This window comes from Ictalurus punctatus, chromosome 17 (genome assembly GCF_001660625.3).
Source record: "Ictalurus punctatus breed USDA103 chromosome 17, Coco_2.0, whole genome shotgun sequence".
In the NCBI taxonomy this organism is placed as follows: domain Eukaryota; kingdom Metazoa; phylum Chordata; class Actinopteri; order Siluriformes; family Ictaluridae; genus Ictalurus; species Ictalurus punctatus.
In genome coordinates this window covers 12,631,034-12,658,394 of record NC_030432.2, presented here as the reverse complement: position 1 = coordinate 12,658,394, position 27,361 = coordinate 12,631,034, and the positions used below count along the sequence as shown (strand labels likewise).

The 27,361-nt window shown below is 40.1% G+C and overlaps 1 protein-coding gene across 9 annotated transcripts in view; it reads left to right on the top strand.

The window, feature by feature from the left end:
- The window catches only part of msi2b (musashi RNA-binding protein 2b), a 265,064-nt gene that overhangs the window by 169,497 nt on the left and 68,206 nt on the right, over positions 1–27,361 (top strand). For all 9 annotated transcript variants that reach the window (XM_047161316.2, XM_047161317.2, XM_047161319.2 and 6 more), the window contains exons 8-9: positions 10,043–10,125; positions 23,332–23,446. In XM_047161316.2, coding sequence (XP_047017272.1) covers positions 10,043–10,125; positions 23,332–23,446 — 198 coding nt within the window. The remainder of the gene's footprint in view (positions 1–10,042; positions 10,126–23,331; positions 23,447–27,361) is intronic.

Sequence of the window (27,361 nt, the reverse complement as noted above, 5' to 3'; positions counted from 1 at the left end):
CAACAATATAATGTGATGTTTGATTTCATACTAGCGCTTTATTTGTTTATTTATTTATTTATTTTACTACTTTTCATGTAGCCACAAGCTCTGAACAGTTGAGACACTTGTTTTCAATTTGACACAGAAAGAAAAAACACAAACTTCTTCATTAGTTCTTTTTTAAGCGTTCTGTTTTCGGCATCTACTTATTTTTTGTCATCACAATCCTATCGAGAGGGTGAATAAAATAAAATCTATGAAAGTACGTTAAAACTGCTTCCTTTCTCAATTAGCTGCCTTCAGGTAAATCATTTACACACATTCAACGCTACAGAAACCATAATGGTTCATGTTTTCTCGACAGTTTGAGTGCTCAGTTTGATCTGATGAAATACTTTATACTTCACATCTGCTGGTTTATGGCATCTGAATAGATATGAGGCGTTATATTTCTGTAACATTCCCCTACAGTTTTGCTTGAATTTAGAACTGCGCATGCGTACAGATGTGGGTTACTGAATATGATGAGATCCTACAGGCTTCAGGAGCCTTCGTGAGTCTCATTGGTGTCTCTTTCGCTGTTTATCAGCTCTCAAGGACAACTACTTGAACATTACAATTCCAAAGTCATAAAAGCCCAACAAATGAGGAGTTCAGTAATGAGATCTATTGGTTTAGCTGTTGAGAAGTTGACTGCTGGGAGTTTGGAATGGCTAATTAGACCTAATGATCGAGGTCTTGTGGCCCCGTGTGAGGCCTAAAAGAGATGGGGTGCGAAAAGATCTGGATGCATTATTCAGCAGCAGATTAAAGCGAAGCTCTGTCTCTTTACGGTCATTTACCCTAGGGATTAGTTAAGGAAGAAAAAGGGTTTTGGTAACAGAGAGAAAGTATCAGCATTGTGAGTGAACTTTAACCCTTCCCCTGGGCTGAAGATTTGCCTCATATTTCTTTAGCTGTTCTCTGACAAGAACCTGAAATGTAAGAGCTGAACAATCAGCGAAGTGTAAATGATACAGATTTCTTTTCTTTTTTTTTAATTCATATGAATGATCAATAGAACTGGAGGTTGCCAGCAACAGCAGTTATGCCTCAAACATCATGTTATGAAAAAAAAAAAATAAATAAAAAGAAGGTTTTTTCCACCCTCTCTTAATTTGTCATGCCAATTGCTTCTTTTGAGAAATTCCTACCATGGCTCTCGCCTTGATGTGTCTTCTGTAATTAAGGCCCAAATTGTTTTGATGCTGGTGTAATCACATTAGCCTTTGCAGAGGAGAAGGGTGAAATTGGACTTGTTGCTCCAGCGCCTGTGAGAAGGCAGCAGCCTGCGTGGAGTTTATGGATTATGAAACAAAGAACTGTCAGAATGCATCGTGCTCAAAAGCTCCCTCCCATATGGCGCTCTATTACCGGGCCTGTCAGAGCTGAATGCACGGCCACAGACACAATCAGCTCATCTTTCATATAGTTAAAGACAAGAATGAGATAAATGGTGGGGAATGATATGGAAATATGGCTCAATTGTATTTGAAATGTTTTGTGTTTATTTTGGCTCATGGTTGATATTCTCTTTCTGTTGATTTCTTCATCACAGCAGTTATTGAATTAGTTTATAAACTTAATCATTATACACATCTGTATTATGAATATTGAAGGAATTAATGGACATTGAATTACACTGAGCTCATTTTGTTATGAGTACTGACTAAATAAGACTCCTGGCTAATATTTTATTCGCTCTGAGATTTGAATGCATCAGTTAAAGCGCAATTTCTTCTAATACAGTTACATACACTTTCCTTTCGTCCTGTTATTAAATCCCAAGATAGTAGAAGAATAATATACCAAAGTATTTTTAATTACTTGTTGCTTTTGACCAACTTGTTGATTTTGATGTATGTTTTGGATCATTGTCCTACTGGAAGATCCAACCATGACCCATTTGAAGCTTTCTGGCAGAGGCAGTCAGGTTTTCATTTAATATCTGTTGATATTTGATAGAGTCCATGATGAAATGTATCCTAACAAAGTGTCCAGGTCTTCTCTCAGAAAAACAGCCCCAAAACATTAAAGAGACACCGCAATATTTAACTGTGGGCATGAGGTACTTTTCCATATGGCTACCTCTCTGTGTGTGCAAAACCACCTCTGGAGTTTATTGCCAAAAAGCTCTATTTCAGTTTCATCTGGCCACAGAACCCGATCCCATTTGAAGTTCCAGTAGTGTCTGGCAATCTGAAGACGCTTGAGTTTGTTTTTGGATGAGAGTAGAGGCTTTTTTCTTGAAACTCTTCCAAACAACTTGTAGTGATGTAGGTGACTTCAGATTGTAGTTTTGGAGACTTTCTGACCACATGACGCAACTAACTTCTGCAATTCTCCAGCTGTGATCCTTGGAGATTTTTTTGGCCACTCGAACCATCCTCTTCACAGTGCACTGAGACAATATAGACACACGTCCAACTCCAGGTTGATTCATAACATTTCCATTTGATTTTAACTCCTTAATTATTGCTGTGATGGTGGAAATGGGCGTTTTCAATGCTTGTGCTATTTCCTTATAGCCACTTCCCATTTTGTGAAGCTCAACAACCTTTTGCCGCACATCACAGCTATATTCCTTTGTCTAACTCATTTCTATGATTGACTAAGGGAATTTGGCCTATATGTTACCTCATATTTATACCCCTGTGAAACAGGAAGTCATGGTTGAACGATTTCCTATTCCTAGTCACCCAGGTGTACAAATTGTTTTTTTAAATATCAAAGAGAATGTACTTCAAATATATTTTTCTCATATGAATTCATAAGGGTACCAATAATTGTTGCACACATATTTAATATAGATTTCTTTGCAATTGTTTGATATCCATGAGAGCCGAGTATTTTTCTGAATTTTTTTTAATCAAAAGACAATTTTTCACTGCCTTCTTTGGTCATATTTACCAGGGGTGTCAATATTAGAGGAAGGCTCTGTAAATTCCTATATTTCAGCCAAATCCTGAGGGATTCCCTTATCGGTGTGCTCAATGTTCCTCAATCTTAACCTTGTAGCTGCACTTTTTTCTGCAGATGGACGCTGCTGACTGTGCACACTTAGCACCTTTTTCATCATCCATCTTCTTTAATGAGGGAGGATGGAGTTAGATGATTAGCCATTAGGAACGAATGGCTTCCTCTGAAATGCTTGGTGGTTGGGATTTTTTAGGTGGCTTTTGGGCCATCTAATGTTACTATAAATCTTATCCCACTGTGTGTGAGGTGAAGCACATTCACACTCACACTGTTACTACTATTATTTTTATGAAAATTTGTGTCCTCTCATAGAACTTGTGTCCACTTCTGTTTCCAGTCGTAGCTTTTAACTGCCTGTGAGTTCAAGGTTTTAAAGCTGAATACTAGCACAGATGATAGCAGTAATGGAGCTCTCCTTGTGAAGTGTGATTTATGGCTTGTGAACTACATCCCTGGTATTACTGGTGTGATGGGTGTGTTTATGGTTCTGCAGCTGCCTCCTAAACCACATTTTAGAATCTAAAACTCTGCAGAGGCCTCAGCAAACACGGCATTCAGTAAAGCATGGCGATTGATCAGTGGAGGAAGTGTATATGCTTCCTGGAGTTTAAAGCTCTTTGAGCCATCGCTGCAGATTCGATAAAAGGCTTAGTGAAGATTCTGTCCTCCTTGGAAACAGTCAGTGAAGAATTCAAAACAGCTTTGATTTTTCACTTCTTAGTAGAAACTTTTACTTATAAAAGAGGCAATTTATTGTTCAGGAAACTCAAATGGTCTTATGATACACACCTGAAAAGCTATTCGAACTGCTTCAGTTTTTTCACACACTTGACATGCACATGCACACACACACACACACACACACACAAACACACACACAAAGCAGAAGATTTCCCTGTCGGTGACTATATTTCTTACCAGAAACTTTTACATATTCTCTTTTACATCGCTGTTTCTGGCTTGTTTCTGTTCAAGGCGTGTCTCATCCAAGTCATTATAATGGAGCGGGATGGCTGCTACTACAATCGATTACGCTGTCTACTCTCATTTACTTTACAAGGGTTCCTAGTCCCAAAGAGCTTACAGAGAGGCTATTTTTCTCTCCACCCGTCTCCTTTTTGATTAAGAGGATGTGTAAATAAGGCCACAAACTCCCATTGATGCATGCCAATCTATTTATTGACACTTAAGGATTATTCTCAGTGTTCCTCGAAGACTTCTCAGTGCTGAACAATCACACACAGTACAAGTGGTAGTACATAGTACAAGAGAATACACTCATTGAGATGTCTGGGAGGGGGGGGAAATGAGGCACATTGACAGTTTTTTTTTTTTTGTGCTACTTTCTGTACACATTATTAATGGATGATACTATGGGCTCATTTATCAGAGTAAGGAGAGCTTAATCAACACTGGCTTTTTGATTTTACTGTGGCACTTGAGGTCTTTGTTTATACCGTCAGGTCCATAAGTATTTGGACAGTTTTTTTTGGTAATTTTACCTCTGTACACCACCACAGTGGATTTAAAATGAATCAATAAAGATAATGATACTTTACTGGTACATTACAGATACATTACAGCACAGTGAAAATAATTTTCTTCGCATACCCCAGCATGGAAGTTGGGGTCAGAGCGCAGGGTCAGCCATGATGCAGCGCCCCTGGAGCAGAGAGGGTTAAGGGCCTTGCTCAAGGCCCAACAGTGGAAGCTTGGCAGCTTGAACCCCTTCTTATCACTTACGCAGAGCCTTAACCGCTAAGCTACCACTGCCCCATGTAATTGATGTGATTGAAGTGTAGACTTTCAGCTTTAATTCAAAAGGTTTTAATAAAAATATTGTATTAATCATTTAGGATTGACAGCCATTTTTTTTTACAGATTCCCTCCATTTTCACAGGCTTAAAAGTAATTGAACAATTGACTGATAAGCAGTTTCATGACCAGGTATGACCTGTTTCCTCATTATTTCATGACACATTAAAGAGATATAAGGGCTGCATTTGAAATCGCGTACTGTGACAGTACCTACTGTGTTCGATTTGGTTACTGCTCGGCCATTGATACAATATGTACCGATCAGTATAAGTGAGTAGCATGAATACAGTCTGGGTGTACTTCATCCGCCATGTTGGCATTGTCATGTGACTCACAGCTTAAAAAGAGCCGACGTGCTGCCTTCTGCCATTGTTTATTCTGACAGCTTTTCCGCACTATTCTTGTTGCCTTATGGGCTGGCCCAGTGTCCATTGCTTCCATTCTGCAGAATCTCAGAGGAAGCAGTAGGTTATCCAGGTATTTCTCGCCTAATGTTTTATGAATACTGAGAATTCAGACATACTACTCCCTGATTTTCGCCTACTGTATAGTTAGGGTATTTGGATGCAGCCAAAGTCTGGAGTTGATCTCATGTGTTGAATTTGCATTTGGTAGCTGTTCATTGGAACTCTCAATATGCGGTGTCTCATTGACACTCTCAAAGAGGTGTCGATGCAAGTGAAGGAGGCCTGAAAAGCTAAACATACCTATCAGAGAGTAGCAGAAACTGTGGGTGTTTTGCTGACCTAGTTTGGGTCCACTTCTACCTTTAGAAGGAAGAGCCACTGCGAATCAATACAAAGCTATTTTGACTTACAGATTTGTATCGTGATGGGAGTGGTCTCTTCATGGATGACTCCACCCCCAATCCACAAGACATTGAATGGTTTGATAAGTGTGAAAATTATGTAAATCATATGCTTCACAGTCAACAGATCTCAGTCCAGATGAACACTAATGGGAGATTTTGGAGCAACATATTGGACAGCACTCTTTTCCACCATCATTAAAACACCAGTTGAGAGAATATCCTTCAGACGAATGGTGTTCATCACTCCAATACAGAATCTACACCAAGATGTGTTGATGCTCTTCTTGTGGCTTGTGGTGACCCCACACTTTACTAATATACTTTGTTATTTTCTTCCTTTAATGTGTCATATGGCTGTGTGTACATGTAGGTAGTAAAAAATTCACTTGGACTGAAATTATAATCTGGATAATAGAAAAACTGAAAAAATAATAGGAGTCATGTTGTTGGATGAAGGTTTGCATAATAATAATGATTTTAATAATGATAGTATCTCAGTTTGTGGATTGTGCGGATGTGGTTTGAGCACCTGAAAGTGTGTGTGTGTGTGTGGGAGTGTGTGTGTGTATGTGCTTTTGAGAAAGACTGCAGGCAGTCATCCGGAAAGCGCAGCTTTTTCCTTGTTTAATATGCAACATGCAATCTATGTCCCATCTCTCCTCTGGGAAGGATATGCTGCATTGGTAATAATATCTGATTTGGTTGTGTACCTCTTCCCTTCAAATACATCGAACTGCTCCGGGCACCCTCAGCTGTTTAATCAAAGGTCAGTGGAAGACTCATTGATTTAGCATTTTAATTTTATTTGTGCCGGGCTCCGAGGGGGACTGGCATTAAGCATGGTGGAGGCTCTTTGTTTTGTAAGAGGCTGTGAATGTCTGCGTGTCTGTGGAGACCAGGCCTGCCTCGCTTCCTGCTTAATAAGTGTGAGATGCGGCCCAGACACCTCTGTAATAGCCACTAACACTTATTATCCTGCCTGATATTGGAAATCCACATGTTGTCATTGAGGGATCTGGGAAAAAAAGTTTAAGAAGGGAAAATAGAGTACAGAAATAAACACCACCACCACCCCCCCCAACCCTCCACCCCCGACACACACACACACTCCCACCCCCTTAAATGTACAGACTTTTCATATGATGTTTCACTAGCACCCTGTCGCTCTGGGTAAGTACGACAGAAATGATTTCAGATGCCTGCTAACAGCTTGCTCGGTTCACATGGATGGCTAAATGAATGGAATGATCTTTTTGGGGGTTACAGACAGAAAACCCAAAAATCTCCATGCTGCTGACACACAGAAGCAGATGTTGTTTTGTTCTGTTGTGCCCTCTCCTTCGTCTGACTTTACCAGGGCTGTGGAGAGACCTCAGCATATCGCATTCTTCATTAAGAGATTCTAGCCACTGCACTAGTCAGCCTTGTCATTAAGCAGCCTGGAGTGCTTTTGATTGGCTGCCAGCTCTAGTGCTGGGCTGGGAGCTCACTCTGCCGATACTGCCCTGAACTCTGACACAGATGGCCAGAGAGATCGTTACCTGAGCCCTCACACAAGGTTTTATACAATCTGAGTGCACTAATTAAGACATAGCAGGGAGGGAATTGTTCTGAGTTGCTTGAGCTATGATGGCTCAGTGCTTTTTTAACACATACAGCAGTGCTTCATTTATCAAGGGTGTATCACATATACATACACACACACACACACACACTTATATATATATATATATGAATGTGTCAGAAGCACATACTCTATTGTTACATTCTAATATTGTCGAAGTATACACACACACACACACACACACACACACACACACACACATATATATATATATATATATATATATATATATATATATATATATATATATATATATATAGACAATATTAGTATGTAACAATAGTGCTTGTGCTTTTGCTACATTCATCATATAATCACTATATACTGTAGATTCTTCTTTATGATTTATTTCTATTCCAAGGGATACAAATGGTTCTCATTTGGTTTGTGAGGTGTTGTATTTTGGTTGTGTTTGTGCTGTGTGAGAAGCATCTAGCTTGGGTACAGCAGGTACAACAGCTCCCAGCAGCCCCCACCCCCCTGTTCCTGCCGCCTCCCTCCCGTCTGCTGAGAAATTGCTCCTGACAGCTGATTTGTTGGTTGTCAGAAGTGGTCGTTGGGCGACTGATAAGGGTACGGAGGCCCAAGATGGAAAACTAACTGCTTCTCATGATTTCAAAGGCAGCTTTATCAAGGCACGGCTGCAGACACATGTAAATGTCTCCCAGCAGAAGAGGGACATTTTCCCCAGTCTGGTTTTACTCTTTAAAAAGGCACCCATAGTATGATTTAAACTCATACATTTCCTGAGAAAACTCAGGACTTATTCTATCATTAAATTGTTTTTGAACTTGTTATTCGTTCTCACTTTTTTATTTACTTATTTTTTTAAACTTATGGTTATTGCCGTTCCAGCAATATGCAGGCATATTGTAACAAAGAACAAAGGAAGAAGAATGGATCATGAGGTGGGATAATCAGGCCCTGAGAGAGTGCGACCAGAACCAAAGATAGGAAACTGTGACATCTTTTCTGATTAGCTGACGCAGCAGGCCGGCTCTGCAGTGTTTAAAGGTATAAAAGCAGTGGATGTGGAAATGGCCCCAGGGTGGCTGGGTCGAGACAGGCGGATCTGTCAAACAGAGTGGACGCGTCAGGTGTAGAAAGAGTGAGAGAGATTGAGGCAGCAGAAAGCTAGCATCTCAGGTCCATATGCCTGTCACCCAAGGGCTTACTAGGAAAGGTGAGAAGGAATAAGAGAACAGGACATATTGAGGGTTATACGTCAGAGCCAGGAGTGCAGACTGGGACACGGTCCAGCCTCCAGCCAAGCATCAGCCTGAGGCAACAAGAGAATGCCCTAATGGGCTCATACAGGAAGCCGTTGTCAGAGGAGAGGTCACAGTAATTGGCTGCAAATTGCACTCCAATATCCGCCTATGAGAACCCGAGCCAGAGGCTCTCATAACTCGTGTCATTTCAGGGGTGTCAGCCGGAGACACTGCCGCACCGTGGCAGGAAGAGGAAAGGACCCTTCCTCTCATCCAGAGGAGGAATTTGCACAAGTGACATTAGGGCAATAACCATACATCACCTTCTAGTCTGTATATACAGAAATGACCGGCGTTAACCTTTACTCCGTTCCAACATGAAGGGCTTGTATATTTACACTCTGACTCATGCCACAGATATTAGAACACCATCCAGTGACCTCCTAATACTTCAACAGTGCCCAGTCCATCTTTGACAAATTTTCATTTCCTCCTTACCCTAGAGGAGATAAAAAAGCTGGTGGTTATGAAGTCAAAGAGCACATACAGTGGTAAATGTTCTCCTCCCCAAACAAAAAGAACTGTACTTATAATCACTCAGAGGTCACGCCGAGTCAGAGTGGAGCCCGGAGGATTGTTTATCTGCTGCCCTCTTATCAGCCCTCCTGCTTTTTTATCTGCTTTTATCACAGTAGGCATGAAGAGGGCTCTGCGGCTTCCTGTTTTAGGTTCTCTCTCAACCACGTTGACCCACTGACCCTCAGGTTTATCTCGCACTTTCCGAAAAGCCAGACATTGCGTCTAAACACAGCAGGGTGCCACAAGCTTCGTGTTTTTTCCCCTTCTCTCTTGCTTTGTCTCTGGTTGTTGATGGGAGGTTCTAAGCTATTACTGATGGGTGAGTGGGTGTGTTTCTGTCTGTGTTTGTGTGGGTATGAATGCTTCAGTAGCCTGTATGTAAGTGTTATTTCCGAATTTATACGATTTTTCACGATGACTAGTTCACTCTCCAGAGGTTTGAATGCTCTTTTGTTATTCACTACATCCTTAGTGAAACAGTCGAATTTCGAGACAGTATTTTTTGTATGGTTGAGAAAGCTCTTAGCTGAGACATTTAGCTATATGGAAAATAGTGTGTCATGCATTGAAACGCCAGCGAAGAAACACCAAATATTTAGTTAGTAATGGGATTCAGATGCAGGGTTGGCTCTATGAATCTCATTAAACGGGCTTTGAGCTTCCTGCCTCTCGGAGGAACACATTCAGAGCTATTTTAATAATGCCCAGGTCTTCATCTCTTTAACAACAAAAGAGCCCCTGCGTTGTACTGGATACATAATTTGCACATCATTAGGAGCCAATAAAGTGTAGATTGCTGCATGACTCAATGACTCATTTATGTCTGCACCATGCAATATTAGCAATCAACAGATATGTGTTGCTTTTCCTGTTCATTTAACGAGTTCTGTATTAGTTCACTTCAATCATGTGCTTCTTTTTCTTTTTCTCCCCTCTCCTTTTCCCATCTTTCCCTCTCTTTTTCTCTCCTCCTTGCCTTTCTGCTTCCCTCTTCTGCAGGATTTGGCTTTGTAACTTTCGAGAATGAGGATGTGGTGGAGAAAGTCTGTGAGATTCATTTTCATGAAATCAATAATAAAATGGTAAGTCAGTTTCACCTCAATTTTTCAGGTCGGGGCGGGATTAATATTTGATAGCAGAAGCTGAGTCGGTTGTTATAACAGCTGCTATGCTGGGAGACTGGCTGGGTGGCCTAGAAGCAGGGAAGCAGGGAGTCTTCCCTATTCCCTGCCATCCTGGGTCTGGGCTATGGCGTGATATTGATGTGCACTGGCCACAAAGCATGAAATTGTGTCTTGGTGCCCTGTCCACCAGACTGGGAGAGACAACCTGTCTATTCCTTTAGTTGCAATTCCTTCAGCCAATGAGAGCTGGAAGAGGAGCTGGCATCCATTTAAGGGCCTTGTTAAAAGTGTATGGTGGAAAGATTGTGGGGAGATTTAAAATCATAGCCTTGGCAGCGTGAGCAGTGTGGTACTTGACACCCTGCTTACTGTTTTATAGTTTCTGCTGAATTTTTTATTCGATTTCTTACCTGTCTGGGGTTTTCGAAATGAATGGTGCATGAGGGACAGGGTTGTGACCCTGAGGCTAAGACGGTAAGGACACCATTTTGGCTAGAAAAGCATTCCTTTGACATGCACTGTGTAGCATTAAATTCAATGCAAGCGTGAGAGCTTCTCTCATTCCACTTTATCACCAAGCTGCAGAATCACTAATGAAGGCCGGAGTGGAATTCCTTAAAAGTAAAATAAAAAGGCACTTACAGGCCTCAAACATCTGACTTGTCAGACTTGTCATAGCAATTGACTTGCAGATGTAACTGAAGCTGTCTTTTGTTAAGCAACGAGTCCCCGTTTTCTGACGAAACAGGGCGACATATTGAGACTAGATGCTGCCTACAAAACCCACATGCAGACTACAAGAATATTATTGATTTTTGTATAATATTGCCTCAAATTCTCTCATTGTTCAGGGACCACTGAGCAAATTTATCCCTTTTTTTTCTTCAGTCGATCTCTCTGAGCAGGAAACTGGCTATCCATCGACTGGCAGCATTAAATTGGACCATAGGGGGATTGCATGCATCGTTAGTACCAGTTGGGGAGTTTAAGGAAAAAAGGAATATGATTGGGTGAAGGTAGGGAGGAACATTCATCTGCTACATCCCTTATTGGCTTCCATCCATCTAAAAATGACAACTCTGTTATGTTTTTGCTGGTCAACTTGCTCAATATGGTGAGTATTAAGCAGTACAAGCCAGGAATGGATTGAAGGAGAGCGCACTGGAAAGCAGTTCTGAAGCAAATCCCACTGTTTCTCTCTGTTTGCTTTTTCCTAGTGATATCAAATGCTGTCGTCAAGTTGCTTTTGCCAGAAAGATCAAAGTGGTCTCTGAAGCATTGTTCGCGCGCAAGCTCTGTGTGAATATTTGACTTGCTAATTCATCCGTGGTAATATTGTTATTATGATGAATATTTTGCAAAACGGCAGTAATGATCTCCCTCTGCTAGCGGAGACCCAGCTCAATATGTACGCTGCTTGGTTGGTCGGCAGCCATCTCCAGAAGCACCATCTGTGACCCACTAGCCCTGAGCTTTGGGTGAGTGGAGGAGCTCTTTTTAGAGAGGCTCTGATGACCCAGAGAGGCCACTCAAAAGTTGCTAGGGCTCTGGAGGGCCTTAAGTGGCTCTGAATGGTTCCATGCACTGGAAAAAAAATGGAGCATCCCAGACCCCAGGCTTTCTGATCAGTTCTGGTGTGGACGTAAAAGCCACCGTTAAAAATTCAAGAGGCTGGAGTCACAGAGCCCTTGACCTGATCTAGTCTGGTGTACAGCAGAATCCTGGACCTTGTGCATGTGTGCTCTATTCTATTAAAAAAAAAAATCGATATGTATGTTAGGGTAACCATGAACACTATTAGTTGTGTGCTGTGTTGTTATGTTTTGCTTAAACATAGCTATTTTCATTTAGATGTTACTTTATATTTTGCACGCTACATTATTGCTATTTATATTATATAGTGCAGCTTTCTTTTCATTTCGTTCTTCTGTTTTTATTTTATTCTGTTCGCTCCTGGACGTTCTTTGATACAAATATGTGAGGCAGTCTAGGAAAACGCATCGGCTTTGTCTGCTCATTACATCCTTTAACGTCTCTACTTTGGTTGAGATAATAGGAACATATTTCATTTCAGGAACTCATGTAGTTCTCAGAGCTTCATATAGTAGAAAATGTCACAATTTAAGCACGTGAAAGGTTTTCCCAGGCCGCCACACATATAGTTAAAAAGAATCTGATTGCCTAATTTTAAAAACAAAGTTGTTGTTATTTTCTTTCTTTTCTTTTTTTGATGACCTGATTTGGTTTGCTTGGGAAAAGGTGTGCTTGTGTTTGAGCTCCTGCATCACCTAGGATCTGTAATGTTTAAATGAGTTTATCCACAGGGGTGGCTTAACCTTGTCCTTTTACAGGATATTCTTAGTTTAATCTATAATTCACATTCAAACATGTATTTTAGTTTGATGTTAAATGACACCTAAGTAAGTCCTTCATGAAAATTGACATAAGCATACATAAATAGTTATAAAAGATTTATTCCAGCATTTGTCAGTTGATATACAGCGTGCTGTGATAACATTCTCGTGTAAGCCTGACACTCAACGTGATGTTATATCAAACTAATAAAACTAATATAAATATATTAGAATAGCCCTTGGAGTAAACCACCTTCTTTTAAGGATCATCCCCATATTGTGGCTCTGGGTGATCTGTGGTACTCTAGTGTCCCTGGTTCCAATTAACCAAGCAAACATTTTCCAGACAGGGAAACAGAATGAAAAAGACCTTCATTTCCATTAAAAAATATCAAGCATTGTTTGATTCCTCATAACACCACCCACAAACTACTTCACCAAATAAGTTACACAGGGAAACTCAAACGCAAATATAATACCGAGGTGGATGCTGAAATAGTCAGCTGTCCTTGTTTCTTTCTCATTTTCTCCTCATAATATCTCTTGCTTTGTGCCTTGTGCTGAAGCACCCTTACACCCTTACACACTCCTGGCTCTTTATTCCCATCGTCCTTCTCCACTCTCCTGCGTTGGTGGAGGTCAGGAGGTTAACAGTGAACAGGCTTGATGAGAGCTTCAGTTCACCTGCTACCTTTTCGGGCAGCTGTGAAACATCTGGACACCATTCTCTGTGTTCCAACTATTTTAAAATGGCCAGAGCATGAGCAGGTACTGGAGTTGAAGGAGAGGGTTCATGTTATATGACCTCAAGTGTGTGTGTGTGTGTGTGTGTGAGAGAGAGAGAGAGAGAGAGAGAGAGAGAGAAGCATTCAATACTAGGCTAATTTTAGTGCGAGAAGACAAGAAGGGTTATTTATAGTGTGAGGGCTGTTTGACACCATGGAAGAAGTGACTGCATCCTGATGCAGAATAATCTCATAATCTCTCTGGGAGTCCTCATTGACACATTATAATCTATGCTCTCTCTCGCTCTCTATTTCTCTCTCTCTCTCTCTCTCTCTCTCTCTCTCACTCTGCGAAAAAAATCAAGAAACCAAGATAAATCATGTCAGATCTTTAACATGATATATCAACCAAATGTGTTCAAGTGGAAACCAAATAGTAACATCTGCACACCTGTAAATAATACTTTGTTTAAACATCTTTTGCTTGTAATACAGACGTCTCTTTGGGTAAGAATCTACCAACTTAGCACATCTGAGATTTGGCAATTTTAGTCTACTCTTCCATGCGAAAATGCCCTGTGTTTTTTGTTGTGAGGGAAAATTGTGAGGGAATTTCCTGTGCACAGCCCTCTTCGAGTAATTCAAAATGTTTTCACTAGCATTTACATCTAGGCCATTCCAAAACTTTTATCTTCTTCTGAAGCCATTCCTTTATTGACTTGGATTTGCGCTTTGTGTCTTTATTGTGCTGGAAGGTGAAATTGTTCTTCATCTTTGGCTGGCTAACAGATATGTGCAGGTTTTGGTCCAAAATAGATGGGTATTTGTGGAACTACCATGATTTCATCTACCTTGACTAGAGCCCCAGTCCCAGCTGAAGAGAAACAAACCTATAGCATGATGCTACCGCCACCATGTTTCACCATGGGAAGAATTATGCCCAAAACGTTCTACCTTGATTTCATCAGACTATAACACATTTTGCCACATGGGTTTGGCAAAGTTTAATTGGATGTTTTTTCATGAGAAAGGGCTTCCGTCTAGCCACCCTAGCCCAAGTTTCTCGTCCTTTTGTCAATTTTACAGGGATGTCCTATTTTTGGTAACGTCACTGGGGTGCCCTTTTTCTCCACTTCTTGATGATGATCATCACATGTTCCATGGTACATCTAATATTTTTGAAATTCTTCTGAAACCCTCTCCTGCTCGATAATTTTCAACAATGAAATCCTGTACATTCTTTGTAAGCTCTTTATGGACCATGGCTTCAGCAGTTGTTTGAAACTAAGAAGATTTCATGAAAACAGTATCCTACAGAAACAGCTGATTTTTATTTGGGGTTAATCAGAATTACTTCCTTGATGACAGGTGTATGATAATTACTTTGGAACCTGAGTTTGAAAGTGATCGGTTAATTCTGAGCACAGTCAAATGTATTACACCATTATAAAAGGATGTGCACACTTGTGCAACCAGGTTATTGTAAGTTTTTTGGTTTCTTTTTTTTCCTAAAAAATTTTTCAATTTTGTTAGTTCACATTAAAGGTGAAAAAAAGATCTGACGATTTATCTTTGTTAAAATTTCAGGGTTTTTTAAAATGTAAATAATGAAGCAATGGTGGGTAGTCTTTTTATGTACATTCAATTTTTTTTAGATGCACCCGTATGTATGTGTGTGTATATATATATATATATATATATATATATATATATATATATATACACACACACACACACACACACACACACATACATACATACTCAAAAAATTTTAATATCATAGAAAAGTTCATTTTTTTCCGTGACTTAATTCATAAAGTGGAACTTTGATATATTCTAGAGTCACTACACATGAATTGATATATTTCAAGCCTTTTTTTTGTTTGTTTTAATCTTGATGATTACTGCTTACAGCTCATGGAAATAAAGAAAATCCAGTTTCTCTAAATATTAGAATACAGAAAGGTCGATCTGAGAAGAGCTCTAATCAGCTAATTAACTCAAAAATACCTCCAAAGGTTTCCTGAGCCTTTAATCTCTCAGTCTGGTTCAGTACACACAAGCACAATCACGGGGAAGATGAAAGTAAATTTTGCATTTTGTTTGGAAATCAAGGTCCCAGAGTCCGGAGGAAGAGTGGAGAGACACAGAATCCAAGTTGCTTGAAGTCCAGTGTGAAGTTTCCAGTCAGTGATGATTTGGGGGGCCATGTCATCTGCTGGTGTTGATCCACTGTGTTTTCTCAAGTCGAGAGTCCATGCAGCATCTACCAGCAGATTTTAGAGCACTTCATGCTTCTGTCTGCTGACAAGCAGATGAACTTTTCCACGATATTTGAAGCAACCCCAAACCATAACATTTCCACCACCGTGCTTCACAGTTGGTATGAGGTGCTTCTCCTGAAAAGATGTCTTTGGTCTGTGCCAAACATGTCTGCTGTTACTGTGGAAACAACTTTGATTCATATCTTTCTTTCATCTGTGTAGAGCACATTATTCCAAAAGGCCTGTTCTTTGCCTATATGCTCATTGGCAAACTATAGTCTTGCAAAGGCTTTTTCCTGGCACGCCTCACATGCAGATCAAATATCTTTCTGATTATAGAAGCATGCACTTTGACACCAACAGTTGCAGCGCTTACTAGAAGATCCTGTGATGAAATTTTGGGGTTGTTGGAGACTTCTTTTTGCATCAGACGGTCTGCTCTTGCACTGAATTTGCTGGGACAGCCATTCCTGGAGAAATTGGCAGTTGTTTGAGATCTGTTACACATGTAGATGATTTTCCTTACAGTGGAATAATGTACTTAAAATAATTTGGAGATCTTTTTAAACCCCTTGCCAGATTCATAGGCATCCACAACCTTTTTTTCTGAAGGCATTTTTGAATTCTTTAGATCTTAGCTTGATGACACTACACACCTCAATAACAAAGAGAACACCATACACTAGACGTGAGAGGTTTCAATAACACCCGCACTCCCTAAGCAGGTTCTAAACACTGACACCCAATGTCGAACACCCGATTCTAATTTTATGGATTAGAAGGTGTGATAAATGATGGGGTGTACTTACTTTTTCCATGTGACATCTGTTTTTTATTTTTATTTAAATTCTGAAAATTACTACAAAATGTCAATTTTATGTGTCATTTGACAGAGTGTATCAACTTTATTCAGGGTTTCAAAGAGAATCAAATGTTTGTTTTCCAAATATGCAAAAAAAAAAAAAAAAAAAAAAAGCCAACATTTTCCATGGGGTGTACTTATTTTTGAACATCAATGTGTACATACACATACATTTACTCCTACATCATTCCTCTTTTTCAATTTTTGTTATATATTTGATCTTTGGCAGTAGACTTAACAAGCACAGACTTTTTTTCAGATATTTTTTATTTTCCATAACTGGGCTATACTGAGTAATTTTCTGCTCAGTCACTCCCACCCAGTGTGTGTGTGAAGAGCGACAATGTGCCATGGAGTTCCGTGCCTGTGCCAGTCTGATGTGAATTCTTTCCTCACGTCCTCCACACCAAAGTCCTTACCTCCTGTGGGCAGTGTGGAGATTACTCTCATTTCCTCCAGAGCTTCCTCCACCTTTCTCTCAGCTTGCTCTGGATGCCCAGCTAGCCCACTGCCTGCCTGCTGCGACTCGGCCCATTAGCATGTATGATAAGTGACGAGAGTGTCGACTGGCCAATTTGGCGTCTACCTCACCACGCTGAGGGACTGGCCTGCAATATCATAGGAAGATAATCTACCGCTGTGAGGAGAGTGGAAAAGAAGTAGCGGTTTAGGATGAGAGAAAAATTCTCTATATCTCTTTCTTCTATCCTTGAAACCACGTCTTTGAGGCTGAGGTAGATGCAGACAAGCCCGAAACCAGCCTTCTGTTTATGTACAAAAAGGATGTTAAATGCTATTTAGAAACGGATCAGTTGATTTGTGCCCTGTAATTTGTCCAAATCCTTTTATCTCTTCCACCCACCCCCCCACCCCTCAAAATCTAATCCACTTTTTATTACCACTGCCATCTTTGGTGACTGTAGGTGTGTTTACACTCATGTGGTAGTGTCTTAAGAGTTATTTTAGATAATAGAGGGGGATTGTGATATTTGAAAGGATCACAGTAATTTAGCCCGGTTGTAATGGAACATGGTATTTCTGCAGTGCTCGCTGAGATCAGGAAATGTCAAAACAGGGAAAAGAGGACATTTCAGTGCCTTTCTCCTCTTAAATAACAGGGAATAAGAAAGTGGGAGATAAAGAGAGAGAAAAGGGGATGCACAGGGGAAATGTTCTCTTTGTACCTGACCTTGCTGAAACAACACGTTGATAAAGAATGATATCATAGTGATCACTGAGCATTTGCAGCTTTCTAGTATTGCATATGAAATAAAAGCTCTGAGGATCATTTGTTTGGTTGTGAGTATAGCCTCCAGTTTCGTGTTTCAGCATCTGGATGTGGTTTTCTTTGTAATGTTCAATTGAAACAGACATTCTATTTGTGGAGCATAAAGAGACTGACAGGCATTTCTTTTTTTGTTGGCAAATATAGATTTCTGTGTCAGAAGGAAGAGTGCTGGTGTATCAATAATGTACGGGAGCCCCAAGTCTCTGATGTAATTTCATTCAAGTTGCGATGAATTATGTCTCAGTGTTAAGCCGCCTCTGGGCAAAAAGAGCGCGGGCTTGATCCTTTTTCCTCCTGAATCATATGTGTTTTTATCTCTGAGAGCCATCCCACCTCCCAAAAAACATTACCAGTGAAGCAGGTTACGTTTGACCCCTGTGAAAGTAGTGTCAGATCTGTTTAGTTCAGGAAGCTCTAATGATGAAGAAGGAAGCATTTATGATTAGAGAGGCTGTATGAGCCAGAGATTAATATTAACAGTAGGAGCATCGATTTCAGCCTGAGCTACTGTCTGCAGATGGTTCTTTCAAATCTTAATGTGTGGAGTTTATTATGCCTTCTAGCTTGTAATCTCATGGGTTGGAAAGATGTGTCATACAACTATATTACAATATAAGAGGTGTTGGTACACACATAAATAGTTGACAGGGATCAGATGGCTGGCATGGGGGAATGTAATAATCCTAATTCTCTCGTTTCTTCACGATAGCATCCGTTATGTAGTAGTTCTTCAGTTGAGGTGGCAATGTCGATGTTATTGTAACTGCAAAACATATTGCCTCCAACACCAATTCCTCTTTTTTTCATTTTCACCATAGACACATGTACCAGGGTAATATAATGGATATATTATGGATATATGATGGTGTTTGGTTGGTCACCTGTATGTCTGGCTGTAGTAAAGCTCATTTTTTCCCATGGAAATGAGACTGATTTCTCAGCCAGCCCTGGATGTTACGTGGGCCGCTGCCGGGAATCCTAACGTCGTCATTTTGACAGGGCTGCTGAAGGTGTCCTTCGTCCAAGGGCCTGCTTGTCTGGCAGGCATGTTTATTTATGGCATTTGGATAAGTGCCTTTCATGTCGGACATTATTTGGTCACCAGTTCTCAGGAGGGAGGCAGGCAGCTGGTGCTGTGCAGTGCTACGATTCTGCAAGTAGAAAAAAGTCCGAAGTAGTGAATCAGGCTTCTGAAGTGCTGCCTTTCTTGTTGCCCTGTGAGAGGCAATTTTGTTCTCTCTCTCTTACTTGCTGAAGGTGAAGTAAATGTGCTCGACAGAGCAAAATGTAGATGCTTTCTGCTTAGCTGATGAAGAAAATTTTTTAAAAAATTCATTTTATGAACATAATTGGAATAGCATTTTCATTTCATATAGGTTTAGTTTCTAGGAGGTGGTATGAGGAAGATTTTGAAAAGATTCCATGCCCTTTCTTGCCACCTTCTCAGATGGCAGTTTCACTGCAAGTGACATCACTTGTCAGAAGGTCGTTTCATTGGTGGCAGCAGATTAGCAGATTGGATCTGTTTCGTATCTAACCAGCCAGCTAATAAGCTGACCGATCTCCTGCCGCCCTGTCTCACACCTTAGCCTGTTCACTTCAACCCGCCACTAAGAACACAGACTCTAATGGCCCTCTTTTTTCCATTACAGCACGGCTGCACTTGCACCCTTCATTTTCTGATAATTAGTCCGCCTACTGAACTCTCTTTCTTTAGCTATTATCCTGTCTATGGTCAACTGCAGATATTTAGCCCCACATTCTCCTGCTGGTTTCTTTCTAGCTGTAGGTTAAGAGATGGGTGAAAGGCCAGACAGTTAATGTTAAACATGGGCACCCTGCCAGCAGGTAGATATGAGTATGAGTGCAAGATTGCTATCATAAAAGAGCTACTAAATATAGCAAATAAATACTGGTTAGAAGGTTTGTCTTAATGAAATATACAATACTGGGAGTGCATTTTAAATAATCTTGTTTTTATAATACATAATTTATAAGAAGTAATATTTTATATATATATATATATATATATATATATATATATATATATATATATATGACATATTAATGTTAGGATATACAACACTTATATAATAATAATATATATAAACATTATAATACCTGTTTTAAAAGAAAACTGCAGACTTTTAAATTAGTATCCAAGGTGTTCAAAAGAACAAATACACTCTTTCCTTTGATCATTTATGCACTTATCCAGTCAGGAAATCATGTGCCAGCAGCACAATGCATTAAATCATGCAGATACAAGCTCAAGAGCTTCAGTTAATGTTCACACCAAACATCAGAATTGAGAAAAAAATCTGACCACAGTGACTTTAACCGTGGCATGGATGTTGGTGCCACATGGGCTGGTTTGAGTATTTTAGAAACTGCTGATCTCCTGGGATTTTCACCCACAACAGTCCCCAGATTTTACACAGAATGGTGTGAAAAACAAATAAACATCCAGTGAGCTGAAATTCTGCAGTTGGACATGCCTTGTTATTGAGAGAGGTCAAAGGAGAATGAACAGACTGCTTCAAGCTGACAGGAAGGCTATAGTAACTCAAATAACCACTCTTCACCACCACAGTGTGCAGAAAAGGATCTCAGAATACACAATAAAGATCCTAAAAAAGTGTCCAGTGAATGTATAATGTATTGTAATATTATGTATCATACAATTATAATTACATACACAAATAACATCTATGCAATTATTGAGGGACTAGGTATTATGTATGTTATATAACATGTTATAAATGCAGTTTAAACACAGTTTAAACAAAATACCGCGTTATATTACAGTTGTATTACAGATGCTATAAAATCCATTAAAAATGCTTTTTAAATGTATTATGAATACATTACATTTACTTTAAAAGAGTGTGCAATACAATATGCAATGTAGTTTTTAAAAAGAGTTTTGTTACCTTCTGGAGTTATGTTAAACATAAAAAAAAAGCTGATTTGTTTGGAAATCTAGAGTCAGAGCTCTCTAAATAATAAATGAGAACAGAAAAGCAGAGAAAAAGCTGAACATATTTCTCTTTATCTGCCCATCTCTTTTCATTTCTACGTTATAGTATAACTTTATGTTAACAGATGCTATACTACTTGCATGCTGCAGATGGTAAGAAACCCTCAACTTGTGCTTTTTAGACTTCACTGCTTAAGGAAATGTAATTAAACAAGTGCAAAATCAAGTTTTGTTTCAAATTAGCATCAAGCTAAATAAAACACTTGAGTCTGAAAGGGAATTTATAGCGTTATGTGAACCCTCTCCTGGACATCTGTGACCTTACTGTATGTGAGCCTGCACAAACAACCTAAGTTGCATTTAAGATGAACTCCCCCTCCACTTTCCATCGTCTCTACGCCCTCATCTCTGCCACCTCTATCCTCCCACCACCCATCTCTTGAGAGTTTGCTTCCCAGCCCCGTGCTTTCACATCATTAGCTGTGAGGTTCATATTTCCTTTAACGAGTAAAGGAGCTCATCAGTGGCCTACCTCAACCAGTTGGCTAATTAGTTATGTAATAATGCGGAACAGCAGTCGTGGCTCTTAACGGCCCATTGATGGCTGGCAGATCAGAAACACGTCCTTTCTGCACCCATTAGCAGCACACCAAGTGTATGAGGCTTTGTCACCGAAACCACACACTGATATAATTACACACGTCACACTCCTCTAACGTGTGTGCTTCCACACTCTCCTCAGATCCATTGTTTAATTAAGGCATGTTGTGTTGATAAGACTGAGAGGCACTTTATATGTTCTTGGCACTTAAACTATTATACTTGTTCTGGAATTGGATTAGGCCTGGCATTTGTATTTTTCCCCCAGTTTTCTTGGCTTACTATAACTCACACATAAACAGCTGAATTAGCTATTAGGGCCATTCAGGAGTCCTCAAGTGCTCAATTTCAAGCCTAATGCGATGTTCTGTTAATACAGAGCAAGAAAGTCCCACAACTACAGCAAGTGTATTAAAGGTAGAACAGGTTTTTACGTGAGTGTGGGTTTGTAAACTGTTTCTTTTGTAATTTGAGAAACAGAGCAGAGTCGACAGTGCCAGCAGAGCATGGAGAACAAATTGTGACGTTGTAGTTAAAATACATTCGAGAAAGTTAGAGAGAAACCCAGGGTGAGACAGCTCTAGATACAGACCTGTGTCTATAATATGTGGACGTCTATAATGTGGTGGACATGCCCTGATCATGCTGCCTGCTCTGCCAAGCAGAACCCTGTAGACGGATGGGCAGCTCAGATCTCAATTGCCACTTTCAGCTATTTGGCCGTGCAGCAAAGCAAGTGAAGAGGAGTATCCGGTTAGTCTCTTTACTCAATCATTATGTCATTTTCATTTCCTACTGGCTTAAATAACGGCCTATCCTTTTCTCCCAGATGGATAAACTCCATTGCAGAGCAGTGTGCACCACTGTGAGTGTTTGTTTGAAGCTGGTACTAGGGATGTAACTGAATATGAAGACATTACGTGGAATGAACAAATAATGTGTTCTAAACAAATACAAATACAGGTATAAATAAGAGGCACACTATGTTTTTATTTTATTTTTTAAATTGTTTCACCAGAAATGCCCACAGGGCATCTGGTTGAGACTAGAGCTATGCATTGCAACTGGGATCCTGAGGAATGCAATAAAAATAGTTGCACAAGCAGGAGGTTTTTACTTTAATGCGAGCGCAAGAAGATATAAGATGTGATATTTCTCAGATATGAAGCAAGACAAAAAAAGACCATGCTTATATTAATTTTATGTAACTACTTCAACTGGGTAGTCTCTCTAGTTGAGGCCAGTTATGAACTCGAGAACTGTTAGGGCCAGAATTCAAAGATCATGGGTCCAAAATGAATATTCCAGTTTAGGACACAGCCACTTTGGATTTCATTCTAAATACAGATACGGATATTTGGAGCACTACCAGACACACAATATGGCATTCCGTTACACATAGGACACTGGACTCGTAAACGTGGAGCTACATTAACATGCCATCTTCATGCCAACATGTATCCATGCCAGCATGATGCTTCATCTTGATGCTTCTGATGTTTGTGTCATGCCCGACTCTGATTGTGTTTGGTGCTCTTTTGGATCTTTTGGATGTGCATTGAGGAGGAGGGCGAAATGTCAATCAGCACAGCAGGGAAAGGAGCATGAGATGGTGGCAGGCTCAGGCAGAGGGAAGGGGGCGGTGGCGGAGGAGAAAACGCCCTGGGTGGAATTGGTTCAATGATGAGGACCAGACGAGAGCAGCGAGACGGAGCGAGAGATGGGAACATTTCTGTGCAAAAAAATTGGGAAGAAAATCTAACTTTTTGCCTGGAGACACTGCATGGCATGCTTCGCCAAATAGACACACATATAACTGACTGTTAGCATTGTGGAGCCAGTGGGGCTCTGGAGTAACGTCTGGGGAATAGAAATATTGCAATTCCATACACCCAAGCAGTTTTATTTCTTTTGTTGTACTTTCAGTTCTTTAACAACTGGAAACATATTCCTGTACTGTGACACTGGGTTGAGAGGTCAAATATAAATATACAGTATAAAAGTAGCTATTAATTTAAAATTCCTGTGCCATGTGTCATCCTCACAGTAGAAGAGCTGAGGCCTGAAGTTTGCTGTGTTCTCTATCCATAGGTAGAATGTAAGAAGGCACAACCCAAGGAGGTGATGTTTCCCCCAGGGACACGAGGGCGAGCCAGGGGTCTACCCTACACCATGGATGCCTTCATGCTAGGAATGGGAATGCTGAGTAAGAACACTCTTTCACAAAAACACTACCAATCACAATACAGCGTTTTACTTCCACACAAGAAGGGCTGGAAGATATGATGACATAACAATGATATTGTGATAAGTTATGTCATAATACGCTTTTCTGATCTATCATGGTTATTATGAGATCTTTTATTACATTTTTTTGAATGTACATCCTGATGGACCGGGTTAAAAAGTAAATCGCCATCTTCTCACATGACCAAAATTGCAACCCCACCAGGTTTACTTCATATTTGTAACACTGTAATGTTCATTTTACTATGCGGCTTTAATTTAAACGGATTATTTATTTTTATTTACTTAGACTTTATGTGCTATGGGTTAAACTCTCTTTTGCAAAGAACACCTGACAAGAAGCTGGCAAGGACCAGATGAAACCCAATCTTGGCATATTATACTGAACGGCGAATACATTTAGACAGCAGATAGAGTTATCAGTACAAATACACTGACAGCGTAGTAAATAATCTTAAAAATCTGTGCAGGTATCTGACAGATTGGCATTCAGAAGTAATTTAAATTCAGTCAGAGATACAAGGTGGTTCAGCGATATTTTCCATGAGTAGGGAGATTTGTAAGAAAAAGAGGGCTTTCGCTTATCCACTCTTATTCTAGGAACGATAAAAAAAAAGATTATAATCATACTTTGTAAGAACATATTAACATTTTAAAATAGGATTTATTAGAAAAGTCTTACTGTAGGAGCTCCATTATGGGTTATATCCAAACACTTCATTATTGTTTGTGAGGCTTGCATGTAAATAACATCCACATAATAAAAAGATATTTTTCATTGTTTCATACAGTTGTAGGTAAAAGCTTTTTGGCAGTTTAGAGTAGCGTTTTTGCTCAACTTCTTAGTTTGTACTTGACCTTGTGTGTTACGAGTCATGCGTTTCTCATCGTCTGTGACTATATATTATTTATAGAACAAGGTAATGTAATGGGGATTTTTAAGTTTTTCACTGAGGTGGGTTTCATATGTTTTAGTAAAGGAATTGCAGTGGAACTGAAGTGATTTAAATACATAATTGGACATTTGAGCGGACATTATATAATGTTTGCACTTTGAGGAACAAAATGTAAATTTTTTTGACAGTGCCATGTGTGTACTGTTTAATAACAGTGCTAGCATTTACCTGTCACTGACATGCAGGAGATGGATCGATATTTCATTGTGCTGAGAAATATGATTTATACCAACAGTGTACCATTAATCCAGACGAAACTGTAAGCATTTTGACTTCACGACAGTCCGTTGAAGTTTGATGTACAAAAGTTCTTGACTTTACACTTGAATAAGATATTGACACGTCACTGTGTTAAAAAGAGTCAGACAGAAAAAGGCAGCAGCCTTCAATATGTTCTCCACGAGACAGAAGCATGACTGGCACGCTCATGCTGGCACTGCTTTCCAGTTAATACGGCCACACACTGCTGCCATCTCCACCATTGTCTTGCCAGTCGAAATCTCTCAGCATTTGTGATGGGAGCCTTGCACAGGAACAGAGTGGAAATGTGTCCCCACACGTTTGTGGTCTCATTCTCTCTGTTTCTCTCTCTCTTGCTCGCTGCAACTCTTGCTCAGCCTCAAACCCGTCACACACAGCCACCGTCATGACATCCTCTAAACCTGCCTGTGGTCTTTTCCTGCAAATTTGACGTTTGTTCCTAGGACAGGACATGCAGCTGCAGATATCAAACTCCCCCAATCCCTTCCTCCCGGCATCGCTTCCTCCAAACAGCTCCAGTGACAAGAGATAATGACTATGAGATTGATCGGCTGCTGAAAGTAACTGAAGCAAATAAATCGTTTGATGCCTGGTGCAGAATGCGAACAGTAGCTAATGGGGAAGCTGCAGGAGAGGTCGTCCTGCCCATAATTTGGCTTGATGAAGCATCCTCGCCCAGGCCAATGTGAAATATGTTATTGATATTCAGAAAGTAGTGCTCTGGACAACTGCACCAGGCCCCCAACTCACACCCACCAGGGCAAAGCTCGCTGTTCCAGAGCTCAGTGAAGAGAAATGATTATAAACACCATTTAGGGAATGGTGCTTTACCGATCTCAAGATCATGAGTTCATGAGGTCATGAGTCCCAGCACTGCCACGCTACCTACCACTGATGGGCCCTTGAGCAAAGCCCTTAACCGTCAACTGCTCAGTAGTATAAATAAAATAAATGTATAAGCATTTGGCGTTTGCCAAATGCCATAAATGTAAATGTAATGTAAATGTGAACAATGCCACTCCTGTTGCCACTACTTCAGCACGTACACACAAATTCACACGGCAGATATTAACCAGGATTTAGGTTAGAGGTTAGGAGTTAGGGAACAGGTGTGTAGATGGAGTTGGATCAGGTCCAGCTACACCCTGAACTTTTGGTTCTACAGAGTTGACTATCTCAGAAATCCTGGATGGGTTTTAGAGTTTAGGAAAGGAGTGCTGTCGTTATTAGTTAGAATTATTCCTCGTTTGGCTCAGCACTCGGCCTCAGATTTCTTGCTCTATCGACACTGCACTTCGAGCTGACTCCATTTAAAGTTGATGAAATTCTCAGCAAAGAGCATTCCTTGACCTTATTAGAAGTTATAGCAGATCAGTGGGCCAATGTTGAACAAACAGAATAAACGAAGGAGATGAAATGAATGAAGTGGGAGACGCAATGAGGAAGAGAGCGAGTTAAGTGTATGAGTTCATTCGCTTGCAGCGCACTCTTATCTAAATGAAATTGGAAAAGCAGGACAGCGAAACATTCCTTTTGGTAATTTGCATACAAAAATCAACAAGGCTCATTATTCAAGGAACTGTAATTCCTTATATGCCAAAATCTCATTAGAGCTGCACTCGGAGCTCTTGTGTTTACCACACCTAATCGAGCCATTTATCTTTATTGTGTTAAGCCTCATGTATGTTTGCTGAAATTAATACACATCTCAGCCCGTGCAAAGTGCGGCTTTACCAGATGGATAATTGATTTTAAAGTGTATCCAAACTGTTGAGCCATAAAATGGGCGCATTAGCATGCATATTAATAACGCAAATAAGAGGGTGAGACCGACGCCAGTGAGCCAGATTAGGTGACAGCCTTTACTTGCCAGGAGACGGAGGGTGCCCACCGCTTCAGTGACAGGGCTTAATGAGTCTTCTTCATGTCCCTGGCCTCTCATTCTGTCTTCCTATGCCTCTGACTCAGTCTTGCCCCCCTCACTGAGAGTATGACAGAAACACACGGGCTGCGTGCTTACCTGTTAGTAACAGGTGAGTTAAAGGTCGACACAGGAAGCTGAATCAGAGGATGAACCGAATTTCCAATGGAATATAAATGTGAAAGTTTTATGTATTACTGTGTTGCTGGTAGGCTCTAACCCTATTGATTCGAAGAAAATAAACCAACAGTTAGCTTCAGAATTATTGCCACACTCAAAGAATATTATACACAATGATTACATTTTCCCTAACTCAACCAAATGGAAGACTACTTCCATTTCCAGTAGCACAAATGTTCTCATAAGAACCTCTCATTTAAATGATAGTATTTTCTCTCAAAAATGTTTACTGTAAATTCTTCTATTCCTCTTACTCTTTTGAAATTCTGTTGTGTTCCACTAGTCTCTGTTTCCCTGAGGTATAAATATGAGGGTACACACATGTAAAATCACCTTGTCATGTGTCGGCACTGGAAAATCCAAAGAACTTTCAGCACAGCCAGTTAATGAATATAAAAATACATAAAGAGGTTTTTTTAAAAAAATACAATTAAATACACAGTAAACGACAAACCTGTCTGAATTGAAGAGGAAAGTCCTCAAGCACAAACCTAAGAATATAAAGGAGGATAAAATGTACTGCATAGAGGAAGATCACTCTATCCATGTTAGACAT